Source organism: Dunckerocampus dactyliophorus, chromosome 16 (genome assembly GCF_027744805.1).
Source record: "Dunckerocampus dactyliophorus isolate RoL2022-P2 chromosome 16, RoL_Ddac_1.1, whole genome shotgun sequence".
NCBI classification, from domain to species: domain Eukaryota; kingdom Metazoa; phylum Chordata; class Actinopteri; order Syngnathiformes; family Syngnathidae; genus Dunckerocampus; species Dunckerocampus dactyliophorus.
Window position 1 is genome coordinate 14,157,602 of NC_072834.1, and position 17,036 is coordinate 14,174,637.

Below are 17,036 nucleotides of genomic sequence, written 5' to 3' on the forward strand. Positions count from 1 at the left end.
GCACAATTTAGAGTCGCCAATTAACCTAACATGCATGTTTTTGGAATGTGGGAGGAAACCGGAGTACCAGGAGAACAGGAAAACTCTACAGACATGCCCAAGCGGAGATTTGAACCCATTGTATTAAAAAAGTTTTCCCATTGGTCACTAAAGTTCACTGCACTTCCAGAAAGAACAAAATGAAAATTGATTCAAATTTCCAATATGAAATGAGTGTGTTGAAACATTGATCACAAAGACCAAAAAATAATAAAATTACTTTATTACAGATGATTCTTAATCCAGTAGCCCTCTTCCAACAAAAAATAATTACAAACGAAATATTACATTTATGTCCCTAGACATTGTTTTTCTTATAAACATGTAGGTCATCGAGTCCTTTAGTGAGGAATAACTTCTCTCTTGGGCAACGTGACATTCAGCTTTTCAACCAGAAAAGTCAGACAGCAAAATCCACCAAGGACAGCAAAGAATACTGAAACTGTACATGCTTTACCCTGCCCCCGAGTGGGCGGGGCCACCATAGACTCCTGTTTCTGCTTTATCGTTGTGCAATCAGTGCAAACGATCTCGTGGGAACTTGCCTCAGGAAGCTAGCACGTCTCTTAAGGCGTCAGGGAATGAGCTTTATCTGGCTAAGCCCCCACTGCGCATTGACTGGAACGCTGCCGCTCTAAAAGCACATCTCTGTTCTTTGTTGTGTAAATTAAAAGATATTTTCTTTCTAATTCAATTTACAATATTAACACATTTACTGTACATTCCACCTGCGACTGTCAGATGCACCTCCTATTTAGAATCATACATACAGTATATTGACGTACATACGTACAGTATATACACTTCACCTGTTCACCTCGTTTCCTTCCGTCTTATCACAGTGGAAGTGGGCAGGGCGTAGACTCAGCGGGGCGGGGTCGTGAGGGTGAGACAGAGTGGGGTGTCACACTGGGGAAGGTTCGCAGGGGCACAGCAGTGAAGATCACAGCATCAACCCCCATCCCTCCATCACAACTTGATGTCACTTCCTGTCCAGCATGGACGTAGACGACGTAGCTTGGCACCGGCTCAACACCCACACTCTGGGCTAACTATCTTAGCTTAGTACACGGAGGTTTTTTTTTTTTTTTTCTTACACTTGACACGACACTCGCCTTCTTTGCTCGTTGCATCCAGTGTATGCATGTTGAGGCAGGCTGCGGCAAGATGCTAAATTGGCACTAGCATGCCGCTAACATGACACTAGCATAACAACTACGTGGCTAACATGGCAGACATGATACTAACATGACACTGGCGTGGCACTACAATGAGGCTATTTGACACTACTATGGCAGACATGACACTAGCCTGTTGCTAACTTTGACGCAGGTAAAAATGTAATGACTTTGGATTGTGTTCCAGCACTCCCTGACGTAAGGTGTGTGTGTGTGTGTGTGTGTGTGTGCACGCGTTCTAAGTGTAGGACAGGTGTGACGAGTTGGAGATCTGGGAGGTGATGCTGGCGCTCCTGCTCATGCCCTGTTCACTCCTCCCCCCCGCTGACGTCCTCCTCAAAGCCTGCGGGCTGTTTCTCACCCCTCCCGCACCTGCCCCGCTCCCCCTCTGACCTCCCGCTGCAGGGTGATGGAGGCTCCAAGGGGGTGGGCCACCGGCCATCATGGGTGGACCCCAAGGCTGCTGGGAGCTGGACCCCCCCTGCTGCTGGTGACTGTGGTGGCCTCCTCCTCCGGGCCAGTGTCCTCCTCCAGGAGCGCCGTGGCCTCCGCCGGTTCCTCCTCCCCAGCCTCCCTGTGAGTCGGGCCCCAGGTTGCTGAGGACCATGTTGCTGAAGCCCAGCCTCATGGACTCCGAGTCGAAGGCCTCGATCTCTCGAGCCTGACGCTCCAGCAGAGAGCGGATTCTCTCCAAACGCTCGTTCTGCAGAGCCAGCATCTCCTCCTCTATCTGTGAGGGTGGGGGGACATGTTGAGGGTGATGTTTTTGTTCTTCAAACATGCTGAGCGATTTTAGGGGCATCTTACTTTCTGCTCCAACAGCGCCCTCCGCAGGCTGACCCTCTGCTCCAAGTCTCGCCTCTCCTTGTCGTGCTGAGCATCCGTCTGCATCTTTATCTTGCTTTGGTAGGCGTTGAGGAGCTCCAACTCCTGCTGGAGCTGCATCCTCAGCACTTGACACTCGCCCTCCTGGGCCTCGTCCAGACGCAGCTGAGCACCAACACATACTTGGCATCGTTAGCATGCTTTGCAAACAGGAAGTGTGGCGTCTGTGTGTGTGGCGCACTCACGGCCTGCGTGGAGAGCATGTCGTTAATGGAGTGGTCGTACTGCTCGGCCAGGATGGCCAACTTCCTGGTCTGCTCCTCCTTCAGCCTCTTCAGCACCGCCTTGTGGTCACACTTGGGGGTGGTCTCCAGCAGGTGGTTGCGGAGGGCCTTGTATTGCCTCGTCTGTGTCTTACACGTTTCCTGGAACTGCTTCTTTATCTGAAGCTCCTTGGACTGACGGGACATGTGTTAGAGGACGATGCAAAGACTGTGTGTGTGTGTGTGTGTGGCCACCTTGAGGCTCTTAGGCTGCTGTCGGACCTCCATGAAGTGTTTGCGCCTGAGCTCACGCTCCCTCCTCTTGTTGTACTCCAGCTGGTTGGTGAGTTCTGTCTGGTGCTGGGTGCGGATCAGCTCGGCCCGGGCCTTCTGGATGGTGGCCAGGTGGCGGAACTCCAGCTCCTGCATCGACTCGTGATGCCTGAGGAGCATGGCGTGCTCCAGGTCCTTCTGCGTCTGACGCTTGTTCAGCTCCTGGAGAGCAACCATGCTGGCATCACACCTTAAAGGCCTGCATGCGTGTACTGTATGTATGCATGCATGTATGTACAGTATGTATGTATGTATGTATGTATGTACAGTATGTATGTATGCATGTATGTATGAATGTATGCATGCATGTATGTATGTATGCATGTACAGTATGTATAGTACAGTCTCGAGATCACTGTTGCCAACTTAGTGACATAGTCACAATAATTAGGGCGTGATCAGACCCCTCTAGATATTTTTTCCCCCCAAAAAGCAACTAGCAACAAATCTAGTGAATGAGAGTTTGGCAATTCTGACATGAAGCACGTATCACTCTTCTCAACGAGCACGGCTTTGGGCCCCTACCCCAGAAGCCCTCACATGCTGCTCAGTCTTGTTGATAACATTGAAAACGACAAAAGTAGCGACAGAGCAAAGTTCACTTGTGGTTGTAAACATATTTGTTTTGCGTTTCTTAAGTTTTCCTCACTTTTCGCAAATGCAGCATGGCCAATCATGCAAATTTGACGATTACGTCCCCACACGCAACCCACCACCGCCACCAATAGATCGCAGTCCTGTGGGAAGCACTGCAGTGTGTATGTGTATGTGCACCTCTCGGGCGAGGTCCTGCTCCACGTTGTGTCTGGCGATGAGGATCCTGCGCTTGAAGCGTCGACATTCCAGCTCCAGGTACTGTCTCTGTCTCCTCAGCAGGTTGGCCTCCTCCTCAGCCTGCAAGCACACACCTTTAGCATCAGCGGCTGACATCTTTAGCACCAGGAGCTAACATCTTTAACATCAGTCCTTGACAGCTTTTAGCACCAGAAGCTAACAGTGCGAGTGCACGTGACATCAGCACCATTGCGATGCGAGTGAGGTGCACGTGATGTTGAGCTTTAACCTGGAAGTGCTGGATGTTCTCCTTCTGCTTCGACAACCACTCCTGCTTCTCCTTCTTGGGAGTGGACTGGTTTTCACTCAGCTCCTGGCACAACACAAGATGATGACAATCATAAGCAGCAATCATATGTTGTTTGAGTCAAGCAGCGTTCAAGCAGCGTTCAAGGCTGACTGGAGTGCCCCCTGTTGCCTGAGTCATGTAACATCAGCTATGATAAATGTAGGTTAGACTGCCATCTGCTGCCTAGTGGATGAAATGACGCAGATTGCAACCGCATGCAGTAGATCCCAGCCTATTAGCAAATTTCTTTTGTCTGCTTTAAATTGAAAATCATTAGATTGTTAAAGAGTAAACCTCAATTTAAAATGTGTTTAATAACTGTGAGAGACATACAGTATTATAAGGTTTAGAGTAGGTGTGTCCTGATACTGATACCGAAATTGCAGACTTGAGAATCGGCCGATACCAAAATCAATCCCTGATGAGCATGACACACACATACTTTTATGACTTATTTTGTTGTGTGGAATGTTAGAAAAGGCTCGATCAAGTGATATAACTCAGACAACAATAGTCTACAACAGGTATGACAAAAACGGAACCTTCTTTATGCATGGGGGGGTATCGTTTTATCCACAATGTAGTGGCGGTAAGGGATAATGTAGAGAGGCTCGAGGTGCCAAATGAAGTGTTGAAACCCAACATGACTTACCAGAGGCTGACAGAGGCTGGCTCTTTTGTTATAGCTAATGACTTTTCGCCGTGCCGTGGGAGTTTCTCACGCTTTGCACATGTTTCTGAGAGCACTGAATGTTCATGGGAGCCAGGAGGTGTGTTTCTTCGCCGAGGTGGTTTTGTTAAAAAGCCTCATGCTGTTTTTTGTGATGCTGCTTCAAATGTGCGATGAGGTTTGTTGTGTTAAACCTCCCTGGTTCTTTGCCACCGCGGGGAAACTTGTGGATGACAAGTTTTGCACTCAGCTGCAACATCTTTTTCGGACTTAAATGAAAAATACTGCCACACGGCCAACATAACGCCTGCTACTTATGTATGGAATGCACTGCTTGTATCAGACTGGTAATATTGGAGATTATAAATGCAGGCCGATTCTCTTTTTTTTTTTTTGTTGCTACTACCGGGCCGATATCAAATATCGGATCAGGACACCCCTGGTTTACAGTATAAAAACTGTCATTTTTATTATTATTTTTTTTTTAATGGATGCTTCCATTCACAGTTTTTTGCCATTCACTGGGGGTCTTGGAACGTAACCCTCGCAAATAGGAGGGCTCTAATCCAAAATGTTGCAAGAGCTCAGAATAAATACATGCGAGGTTCATGCTGTCACATTGCCATGGTTACCTCTTTGAGCTGCTCCTTGCGTAGTTTGTACTCTCGTTTCTGAGACTCCAGGAAGCTGCTGAGCTCCTTCTTCTGCTGCACTTGAATGTGCTGCTGGAACTTCTTCTCATCGTTAGCAAACGTCTTCAGCTGATGATGAGACACACGCTTGTTAGCACTGGCATGCTCTCCATCAGAAGCATGTGTGTGTGTTTGAGAGAGAGAAAGAGAGCCTACATCCTTGTCCAGGGAGGCCTGGTGCTTCTTGAGCAATTTGTCCATTTCCTGAGTGAAGTTGTTCCTCTGGCTCTCCAGCTCCTTGTCCAGCCTCAGCCTGTGCTCGTCCATCTCGCCCTTCAGCTTGTTCTCCAGTGACATCAGGTGCTTCTGGTGCTGCCGCCGCATGCGCTTGTACCCAGACATCTGCTCCCGAAGCTCTGAGTCCTGCTCGTGCTCCTGCATCTCACGTGTCACCTGTGGAGAACACGCCAGCGTTTCATTGTGCGCTGTCCATGTAAACATTACATACAGTGCACCCACTTGCCAATATATTATCCATTCTGCTATTCTAATGTTTTAACTTTTCAGCATCAGTCAAATGTCTTTTGTTGTCACATTTAACATGAAGAAAAGAGTATTTGTGCACATCTTGATATAGGTGTTGATCTCCTTAAAGGTGCACCCTCCCTCATTACACAAATACATCAGCACATACAATGAACATTCTACTGTACTTTATACACCTTGGACTTGGCAAAATATCACTTATCTTTGATATATATATACACACACACTGTATATATTGCATGTACATGTATTCTCACCAGGGAAGCAGTGCGGATGGTAGCAAAGTGCTCTCTGTTTCGATGGTGCTTCCTGGGAGGCTGAGCGGATGTCGCCTGAGGCTCTGACGACCCTTCGCTGGCTGCTTGATCCACGGAGAAAGCCTCGTCTTCCTCCTGCGACATCAATGTTTTCTCATCCCAGCTGGACAAACCCATTTAAGCCATTTTCTGACAATCTAGCAAGCTCTTTTCAAGCTTCCTCAGCACCTTATTACTGTGCTTATGCAAATATACCTGTACACATATATAATACACACTACACTTTTTTAGTCAGTACATATTTATATAAGTACTGACTTAAGAAGTAATAGCTGTGTGTATGTGCCCACCGGTTTGAGATGTATGACAGAGCTGTTGGACATGACGGTGTGGTCTCCCTCCATCAGGTCCAGCTCGCTGCGGCTGTCCTGTGCAGCTTCATTGAGGCTGTTAACAGAGCTGCTTTGAGAGCTGGCGCTGATGGACATGCTGGGAATGGACTGGTTACTTCCCACGCTGTTCACTGTTCCCGTGCGCCCACCGCCCGGTTCCAGCTCCTTGAGGTGCACCCGGTAAAGACACAGAGAGAGGGCAGGAGGAGGCGGAGCCAGAGGGAGAGACAGGACAAAGATGGACATACATGCATGCAAAGTGATGCACGCCAGCTTATTAATAGACACCAAAATGTAACGAAATAGCATCGTCACTTTAGCTTCAACACACATACACAGTCACAGGGGCACACACCTCATCTGGATCGGGAGCTTCTGGTGCAGGTCCATTGTGGGCCTCCTGGAGGAGAATCTTCTTCATCTTGCGGTACTGCAGGTTGTCCAGCTCACGCACAGCATCCTTGGTTCTCTGAATGAGGTCCATCAGAACTGAATCTGGACGCTCCCTCTGTAGAAATGCATGCTGGGGGACGACACACAGGATGTGTTTCTCACTGTGGTCCAGAATGTACTAAAGTAAAAGTGTACTATGTGCACGTTTACTGTACTTAACGCAGAACAGTGTGTGCGCTTACACCCAGCATGTCATCAGAGTGCGGTCGGTCCTGTGGGATTTTCTGAAGGCAAGAATCAACAAAGTTCCGGAAATAATCGGTCCTGTGGAAGCATGACAGCAATTAAACACACACTAATTTAAAATAATCACTTTAACTTAAAAAGTGTTACTCATTAGAGACCTCCACCAAGGCCAAACAATGCTCAGTATGTGTTACACTCCAGTCCTGTAGGTGGTAGTGTGCAGCACAAAGTGCCACACGCTGCAAGTTTTTATGTAATGTTTGCATAATCCTTCTAACAAAAACAATCTCTGCTTGGCGGAGGTCAAAGGAGAGTGTGTGTGTGTGTGTGTGTGTGTGTGTTTACCATTCACTAGACTGCAATGTGGGGCTCTCATTCTGCGCTATGTGGTATAAGGCACTCATTGCGTTCATGTTAAACAAAGGAGGCTTCCTTTCGGCTGCAAAGACAGTGACAGTCAGTAAACATGTAATTAACAATGTGAATGTGTGTCTGAATAAAGACAGGTTACCGAGCTCTATACACGTGATGCCTAAAGACCAGACATCAACCTTTCCATCATACTGGCCCTCGTCCATGGCCAGGATCACCTCAGGCGCCATCCTAGCAAGCACACGCGTGTTACTTGAGCAAACTAACATACGACACATCAAACTTCAGGCCACTGACCAGTATGGCGTCCCCACAAAAGAGTTGGCAGGCGAGGCGATGGAGGCAGAGCCAAAGTCTGCCAGTTTGACCTGCCCGGGCTCCGTCAGCAAGATGTTTCCCGCCTTCACGTCCCTGTCAGACCGGCACATGAGCAACATGTCAAGTTCCTGTTAAGGTTTTCACAAGGTGATGTGCAACACGATGTAAGGGCACCTGTGGATCATGTTGTGTGAATGCAGGTAAGCCAGCCCCTGCAGTGCACCATGGGTAATGGCAGCAATCTCCACCTCCTGAAGAGGTTTCTTATGGACTGAAGGACACAAACGCACTTACAGACTTAGATGGCGACGCGACACACACACAATACTCATGGCATGTCACATGCTCACCTTCCAGGAGGTCGGAGGCCGAACCTAGGCAGTACTCCATAACGAGCTGACAAACAAACACACAAAGTCACAGAGGTAGCTGGTTAGCTTGTTTGCTTTATTTCCACTTTAAGCTGTTACAGACCACTTGCATTAGGATGAAGTGGGGCAGACGGAGGCACCATGGGGAGGAAAAAAGCTTACAGCTCGCATGTTCTTTGTGCTTGTAGCTAAAACGGTTTTACAGTTACAGTGGTACCTCAGTTAATGTTGGCCCTGGTTAGCGCATTTTTAAAAAAATAAAAACATTTTGTTAAAATTTTGCCTTGGCTTGCATTCACCCCTTTGTTTGGCATCCGAAACAGCATCCGATTTGTTTATAACACCGCATTGGCTCAAGCACCCAAGACGAAATCTTGGATTCTTGCACGTGATCACGCAATGCACTGTGGGTGCGGGTGCCATTTTAGGGCAAGAGCTTTTGTTTACGCCATACAGAGAAACATGACATAACAAAATGTACCATACCAAGACAAGGGTGCAAGACCTCCGAATTTTACAGCTTAAATAGAAGACCGTCGTCATCTCAGAGGTATGTAAATATGAATTGGCTGTGGCGTGCACACATACATGCATACACATCTACTCCAGTTCCCGCATAACAGTCTAACAACCCAGCGGCGCATCGAGGGTGACTATCAGTGTTTCTGCCGGTCTCATTTTACATCAATAACACTCATTTCTGGTTCCAACTACAAAACATAAGCATCCAAATTTACCATAGCAATCCGAGTCAAACAGAGCACACGTCACCAGACACCTTATAAGGCATCCTCGCCGGCACACTTCTGCGGTGTCACTGCCACCAGCGGTGGTTGTTGTTTTTTGTTTTTTTTTCATTTTCTATATTAAAAGAGCAAGGTACATGTTTATTGGTTGTAGAAGGTTTATATTTAGTTTGATATTTTGGTTTGTTTGTTTTTTTTTTTTACATTTTTGCAAATTGTGGTTATTGCAGAGTAATGTCTTAATTTTGTGTTACTTTTGTTAATTGATGGTTTTGTGTTTTTTTCCTCCCAACAAAATTAGTTAAAAGTGATGTTAAATGTCCAGTTGTCCATTCATTTGTCATTTGTAATTATTTTCTGCATGTACAACTGCAATTATTGGCTATAGAAAGTGTTTTGTGTTACCATTTTTGGATTTACATTATTTTCTATGGGGAAATTTGCTTTGGTTAGAGTCCATTTTGGTTTGAGTCAGATATTCTGGAACGGATTAATGACGTTAACCAAGGCATCGCTGCAGCTGCTATAGCAGGGGTTTGATACATTTTGTGCATTAAAGATGCGAAAACTAATCCACTGTAGCTCAAGATACAGTATGATCAGCAATCTGAACAATACATACACATCTTAACTTTGTGTTGTAGCTGACAAATCAAATTAGTGTACTATCTAATAATATATCTCATTTGTAATTATTTTTTGTTTCAGAATATGCAGAGGGCCATAAAAAAAGAAGCTCTGGGCCAAAAATGGCCCCCAGGCTGCTCTGTAGACACTGCTGAATTATGGTGCTACCTGCTCACAGCCTGTTAAAGTGGATTAAAAAAAAAAAATGTGTACAGTGATTTTTCTTTACGCACCCAAGCAGTGTGCTCGCGCAGGTAACATCCTTTATACTCAATGCTGTTGGGATGCCTGATCCTCTGGAGGAACTTGACCTCCTTGATGATGTCCTGCCATTTCTGGTGAGCACAAACACACACAACACACACACTTTTAGAACCAAGCAGGGTTCTCTGTTGCATGGACATGAGTTGTTCGCATTCTCAACAGACCTCGTTGGACTGCTTCCCGCTGTACGACATCTTCTTAATGGCCACCACCTCGTTGGTGCGCACATCATGCGCCTGAAAGAGCACCAAGAAAAACATTTTTTTTAGTTGCTTCTTTTGGATGTGAACACTAAAACCTCCTTCAACTGAAGTAGACGTACAAAGTAGACAGCGCCAAAGCTGCCATGACCAATCTCCCGCAGGTCGGAGAAAAGCTTCTCTGGGTCTTCCTTGAAGAAAAGCTCGGCCACCTCCGGATCCTTCAGGCTCCCCGCCCGGACAGAGGACGGCATCCTGGTTAGAGGGGTCCCGTGTCGCCCACGCAGACGGGACGAGACAGTGTGGGTGCTGAGCTACACCGGAGCAGCCGAAGATTCATCTGCAGAAGTACAAGGGCCTGAGGGACGAGCGCAGGGACACCTGCGAGGACATAGATGAAGTAGAGACAAATGTTGGCGGTTGCAGTAACAGGATGAAGATCCAAAAAGTAATTTGACACACAAAAAAAGCAAGCATGGCGTTCACAAGCATGTAAACATCAACGATGTAGGAGGTAACTATCTTTCTCTTACTGAGGTCAAAGTCATGTTAAGCTATGTGCGCTGCCGTGACAACAGCTCCAACATTGATTTTCATGTCAACTGCAGCGAAGCGACCTCGCATGATGAGGCTGCATCCACGCTGGCTTTAATGTGCATGTGCACTTGAGGGTGGTGGTGGGGGGGCACTTTGATACATTTTGTGCATTAAAGATGGGAAAAACAATCCAATGTCTGTCAATATATGCTAATTAGAGCCCGACCAATTATGACATATCACTGATTAATTGATATCGGTGAATATGTAACCGATATATTAACTTTTTTTTGCTGCACAGACACTCGTTCCATTCCTGTGTCTCTCTGTGCTGCACCCTGCGCTGCTCTCTGCCCTGGCTCTTCCCCCTCACACACAGGCACACCCAGCTCTGCCGTCTGACTCACTCCACTTCTGCACAGGCAACGAGCGGCGAAGCAAACTACATTTTTACACCATGGTAAGCTGTGACTTTGTAAAACAATGTAACACTACTCTTTACCGCCACACTGTCAGGGCCCGTCAAGGAGAACATTAATTTTTTCACACAAGTTTTAGAGACCGTATCACGGCGTTTTACCATTGTGTAATTTGCTTCTCTGTGAGATAAACTAAGATAGATGCAATTGTTAATCCACATGTCCACCATTATTTAATAGAAGACTACTATACAGTGTTTTAAAGTTGTGTAAATTATATTTGTGAGAAAAACAAAAGGTAGATGCAACTGTTAATCCACCATTATCTAATCTAAAAGGCTATTATACAGCTTTTTAAAGCCAAAGAAAGATATATGCAAGTGTTAACTCCCATGTCCATCATTAATCTAAGATACACAGTGTCCCACTTCACTTCATACTTCCATGCAGGATTTAAAGGGACACATACATTAACAAGTTAATGTCTTCATTAAAATCATTTTGAAAATGTTCCAAATAATGTATTTAGTTGTACTGTAATTTGATAAATTGCATGTTTCGAAAGCAGCGACATTGTTACATCAAGGAGTTTAGTCCTATGTAGTCTAGTAACGTGATGCATTTTTTGGATTATTTCTTATTTGCACTGTGAAAGTTAGCCAGGACTCCAGCACCAGCAAAGCAAAGAACACTACAAATTTGTGGCAACATCTAAAAGTGAATCACAAAGAGGCATGACCTTGTGTTGACAATGTTACTAATTAAACTTCCTTATTTTCTTCTGCTTCTTTGTGTTGAATCGTATTTTGGGTATCATAAGAATTTATGTTTATGTATAGTATATATCCTGTGCATATAAATGCTCTTATATCATATATCGGCCGATTTATGGGGTATCGGCCAATGTATCGGATATGTTTTTTTTTTTCAGCCCCCAATATCCGTATCGGCTTCAAAAATCCCATATCGGTCAAGCTCTACTGCTCATATCGGTCAAGCTCTACTGCTAACCTATCTGAACAAAACATCTTATCACATTGCATCGTTGTGTTAAAGGTGACAAAGCAAATTAGTGATAACTATATAAATAAATAAGTTGTAATAACTAATAATATATCTCACTAATCATGACTTCATTTCATTTTTACAATATGTCGAGGGCCAATACAAAAACAAGCTGTGGGCCAAATAGGGTCCCGGGTGACACATTGGACACTGACGATGTAGACAAAGAGTATTTGACGGGGGTGCAGTTCTCTGTGTTGTCACTGGACCAGGCTAAACAAGATGTGCACTTTTTCCTCACAAAGCATCCGACTGCTTGACAAGTTTTTATGAAATTATAGCCTCATGTCAATAATGCCCACATAAAACTGAAATTCCTCATGAATCCCTCCAATTTTGCGATCTAAAAAATTGGCTGACTGTTAGCACTATGCTAAATGCTAGCAGTGCTAAATCCGTGGCCAGCAAAACAAACAGTTAGTTGTTTTATGAGTAAGGAAACATTTCCTGCCACATTCCTGTTCTATGGTTATCATCACTTTTCTTCTATGATATCACTAGTACCCTTTCGTGACGAGCAGCACAAAAAAACACACACACACACACACGCACACACACACACACACACACACACACACACAGTGTGTATGATGTACATATGTGGCCCACCGCCTCCAAGAAGAGGAGGAGAGGGAGGAAGCTGGCGGCCACCTGATGACATGACGGAGGTGTCCTATTGGCCAAGCCACTGTAGAGGATGAAGGCTAAGAGGATTGAAGCACTCGTTTTCTCAGTGACAACAACCTCAGCCTCCTCACAATAATGAAAGTGCACCACAACCAAAACGTACTGTACTTGTCACCACAGCAACACAGTCTGAACACTGCTGAAGTTCAATGAAGTGCACTACTTAGCTGCAACCAGCAGAGGCGCTCAGTCTCAGAGAGTTTGCTGTCTAAAAAAAGTGGAAAATATACCTTAAACGAAAAAGAAAATTCTGGACATTCAACTGTCACAATATGAGCACAATACAAAAGATGTACCACAGAAATGATAACAATTTGACCTACGGTAGAGATTTCAATTCTATTGCCATAACGCATGTTGACGATGCAATCGAGCCATGTCCTGCAAAATAGAGAGCGACAAGATTGCAACAGGCTGCGAGGCGTCGTCAATGGAACGCAACGCTGTAACTGGCGTGACTAAAGTATGTCCTTCAAGAGTTTCAAATCCTCGACTTCATGGCGGCAAATAAACTACATTCCTTACAAGTATCATTATCGCTGAAGGAGGACGAGGAGAAGAAGCCATGAGAGAAGCCTTGCTAACCGCTTAGCTAGCTTGAATGTAAAGTAGCAAGTCAACAGAAGAATACGTACTTAGTACACTTTAAGAGAAGTCTCGCTGGAACAGCGTTACAGCAGAGAGTAACCAGCTATGGACAGGAAATTAGCAAGTACATTAATAAGAGTCTGGAGAAAGAATAATACAACAACTACAAAGACCAACTACTTCGAGAATGCGCATTAGAGTCTGACTGATATGGGATTTTTGGGGCCCATACCAATATTGGGGGCTGAAAAACAAATATTGAATATACGGGCATTGATATACACAGGATATATATTGTACATCAGGGGTCGCCGACCCGTCGATCGTGAGCTACTAGTCCATCTTTGGGAGTTTGCGGGTCGATGGCGAGAACGTTTTGAAAAAAAAATATTATCCTATCAGTGCCCTCACCTCCCGGAGAGCTACCAACAGCCATGCATTTTGTACACCGAACACGCCCTTATGCTAAGGCACAAATATAACGCCACAGACGTGATCAAGTCTTTTCTAACATTCCACACTACTAAGTAAGTCATAAAAGTATGTATGATTTGTGCTTTTCCAACATTCCACGCTACAAAATAAATATTAAAAGTACAGTAGTACCTCGCATAACGTAAACCTCCTTTTACGTAAATTCTGAACATAAAGAATTTATGTACATTTAGCATCGTATTACGTAAGGAATTCCATATAACGTAAAGCGTCAAGTCCGTGCAAGCAACAGAGAGACTAACAGAGTACACTTCGTGACGCCTTCTGGCTTCACGCTCTCATTAGCTGATTATCGAGGCACCGCCTACGCTCTAATCTCATTGGCTGATTATCGGGGCACCGCCTACGCTCTTATGTCATTGGCTGACTTATCCAGCGCGTCCATGTTTGTATGTGAGCTCCCTTCCTCATCGTAGTCGCCCTTAAACTAGTTAGCACGCATTGAAATCGCTTCTTAATTTCATGACTTTTCTTTGTGTTAAAATGGCCGGAGTCATGGGCCCTAAACCAAGTGTAAGGGATAAGAAAAAAGGGAAAAGTTGTCGATCGAAAGGAAGCAGGAAGTTATCCACAAATTCTGACGCTTCATGCTCTTATTGGCTGATTATCGGAGCACCGCCTGCGCTCTCATCTCATTGGCTGACTAATCCAGCGCGTCGGTGTGTTTATGAGAGACATGCTGCTCTGTTCCTCATCGTAGTCGCCCTTAAACTAGTTCGCACGCATTGAAATCTCTTTTTAATTAGTTTACTTTTCTTTGTGTTAAAATTACCGGAGTCATGGGCCCTAAACCAAGTGTAAGTGAGAAGAAAAAAAGGGAAAAGTTGTCGATCGAAACAAAGCAGGAAATGATCCAGAAGCATGATGGTGGTATAAAATTAAGTGGTGTTGCTAGACTATACGGCCGTTTCCCATCGACCATTATACCTTATTTATTTTATATTGGAATGTTACTCTACTATGTTTATGCTGTTTTGTTATATTTTCCCACCATATTTGGTACACTCTGAATATTTTGAAGGCCCAAAGGTGTGAGTTTGGGAAGATCTTGGAACGGATTAAGCTATTTACATGTATTTTATGCTTTGTATAACATAAAATCCCTATAACATAAATGTTCTTGGAAGGGATTATTTACGTTGTAGGGGCGTCTACTGTATGTGTTATTTGTGTTAATATCAATATCGGACGACATTGAAGGCTGCAATATTGGTATCGTATCGGAAGTGAAAAAGTTGTATTGGCACACTCCCACTTGAAATTTGACTTAAAATTTTAATTAATGATTTTATGTTGGCCACAGTTTGACCCTGGAACAGACTGTTTCTATCTACATGACTTCCTAAAGGCAAAATGTTTCCAAATACAAACAGTTGGAGCTCAGAGGTGGCTAGTGTGAATGTGCACAGAAAGGATTTGAACAATTGTTGAGTAACACAAACATTCCACCACAAAATGCATGTACTAGACGTGCCTCTCTAATCCACAAAGACCTCCAAGCCAAGCGGCGTGTACATATTTAACAATCATCTTTTCTCTCCATCACCTACATGACATCCACAAACACACCTTGTCATGTGCGCAGGGAACAAATGAAACATCAGCATTCATCTGTTCATGCTATGACCACAATAATAACACAAACAGGTGGACTGCAGACAAAGGGAGCCTGCATGTGTGTGTTGCACGCAAACATCACAACATGCGTGGGTGCACCAACACACTGACGCGGTGGGATTTTATCCTATTTATACCACCTATGACCATGCATTATTATGAGTGTATAATTATGATATTGATGAAGATCGCAGAGCAGCTTGCTGACTGACAGCCGCTGTTACGCAATAACAACACACACATATATACAGTATATATACATACACACACACACACACAAAAAGCAGCCGTGCACTGCCGAGGGATGCTAGCGGTGACCGCCGAAAATGAGCGACGCCCCCACCACCCGCCTGCTGTGAAGGCACCAATGACACCTACCGTGACACAGCCTAGCTGGCACGCTGACACCTCTCTCAAACACACTACCTCCACAAACATGACCCCCCTGGAAGCAGAGTGCTGTTGTCCTGCAGCTGAGGGAGTGGCTCTCTCTCCAGGCAGGCGAGTCGCATAAAGCGGATTAGCAAGCTAACGTAGCCGTTAGCACAACAATCATAGTCGCGTCGTTTTAACTACAAGCCTCACACATTCACTTTGTTTGTTACAGTGACATACTAACAACCACCTAAGCAAACAAAACATACAACTGCAGTAGCCCAGCATGTCATATTTAAAGCTGTCACTGCGACACACTGCCCAACAGTGACAGCAACTTTCCCTTGCTAGCCTAGCTCCGCAGCGTTCCAACATAGAACTGAACTGCATGATGTAGCATCCGCGTTAACAGTTAGCCACCGACTCACCTGGCAAAGGCCAATCCACGCAGGTTGGGGAGTGGCAGTGGGGCCCCAGGATGGTCTACTCACGACGAGCAGGGAGTCTGAGGAGCGGGGCTGAGGCAGAATAGCAAGGCAAGCCAGTGAAGTTTAAAAAAAATCAAAGCTTTAGGGCCGACGCTAACACTACACCCTTCTCGTCGATGAAGACGCTCCTTACTCAGGATTCAAAACTGAGTTTAAATCTTACTCTCCGTCCTTCTTAAACCGACGCTAGCTGGACATGAAAAGCGGTGTCATGCCGGGGCGAGTTGGTCCAAGTTCGGGCGCTCACGGCGAGTTGTCAGTCGACTTCCTCGCTAGCCTTGCTAGCTAACGACAGCTAGCCAGCTAGCTAGCAAAGTTTCTCCCTCCACTGACTGTCGAGTAAAAATGGCGGCGTGGCTTTCACTTTGACCAGCGGATAGCGATTGAATCACAAAGTAGAGGCGGCGAGATGTGACTCAAAGTGGGGGTAGACAGAATAAGAGGGGCGACCATAGAGGCTGCGTGGCTTCGTACCGAAGGAGGAAGAAAACTTGCCTCCTTCCTAAAAGTGACAACGTGTGTGTGTGTGTGTGTGTGTGTGTGTGTGTGTGACAACATGGTGGAGGGTCCCGTATTTGCCCACCCCCTCCTCTTTACCACCTGATTAATGTGACCTCTGCTATAAATAAACAATCGTTAACGCGCTCTCTTTAATTAATGTCTTCTGCTGATTGCAGCCAAAGCATAAATTGACCTTTCATGACAAAGGAAACAGTAACATAACGACATGTGACGTCACAATGTGCAAATTACACAATAACAAACAAAAAAGCTAGAAAATATACACGTAATGTAAGTCGTTATGTTAGAATGTTATCGATGTAGTAAAGTGAACACGTTAGAATGTCACAGATGTTGTAAAGTGAGTTGTCATGTGTTAGAATGTTCCAGATGTTCTTTCTAATCTGCATGAATGAAGCTTAAAACGCGAGACATTCCGCCACAGCGCTGCAGGCCGGCCCACCAATCA

General features: G+C 45.2%; 1 protein-coding gene across 2 annotated transcripts; it reads right to left on the reverse strand.

Moving 5' to 3' along the window:
• Positions 1–247: 247 nt before the first annotated feature.
• Positions 248–16,630, reverse strand: LOC129168774 (serine/threonine-protein kinase TAO1-like). Of its 2 annotated transcripts, none has more exons than XM_054754430.1 (21): positions 16,007–16,630; positions 9,918–10,176; positions 9,760–9,831; positions 9,565–9,666; positions 7,938–7,983; positions 7,762–7,858; positions 7,567–7,680; positions 7,409–7,500; positions 7,243–7,336; positions 6,894–6,975; positions 6,614–6,781; positions 6,217–6,423; positions 5,867–6,001; positions 5,280–5,516; positions 5,064–5,192; positions 3,702–3,785; positions 3,413–3,532; positions 2,561–2,800; positions 2,288–2,500; positions 2,025–2,207; positions 248–1,947 (listed from the first exon to the last, which is right to left on the reverse strand). In XM_054754430.1, the coding sequence occupies exons 2-21, from the start codon at positions 10,047–10,049 to the stop codon at positions 1,456–1,458; spliced, it is 3,039 nt and encodes a 1,012-aa protein (XP_054610405.1). In that variant the 5' UTR covers positions 10,050–10,176; positions 16,007–16,630; the 3' UTR covers positions 248–1,455. The 2 variants fall into 2 exon arrangements, with proteins under 2 accessions (XP_054610405.1, XP_054610406.1); XM_054754431.1 differs by lacking the exon at positions 16,007–16,630 and adding an exon at positions 15,582–15,808.
• Positions 16,631–17,036: the final 406 nt, after the last annotated feature.

What these genes read in the sequence shown, in the direction of transcription:
- LOC129168774 (XM_054754430.1), bottom strand. Translation starts at nt 10,049, where the DNA reads ATGCCGTCCTCTGTCCGGGCGGGGAGCCTGAAGGATCCGGAGGTGGCC. An exon ending in CCATCCGCACTGCTTCCCTG is followed by an intron (nt 5,517 to 5,866) that starts GTGAGAATACAT and finishes TGTTCTCCACAG; the next exon opens with GTGACACGTGAGATGCAGGA. An exon ending in ACATGCTCTCCACGCAGGCC is followed by an intron (nt 2,208 to 2,287) that starts GTGAGTGCGCCA and finishes GTTGGTGCTCAG; the next exon opens with CTGCGTCTGGACGAGGCCCA.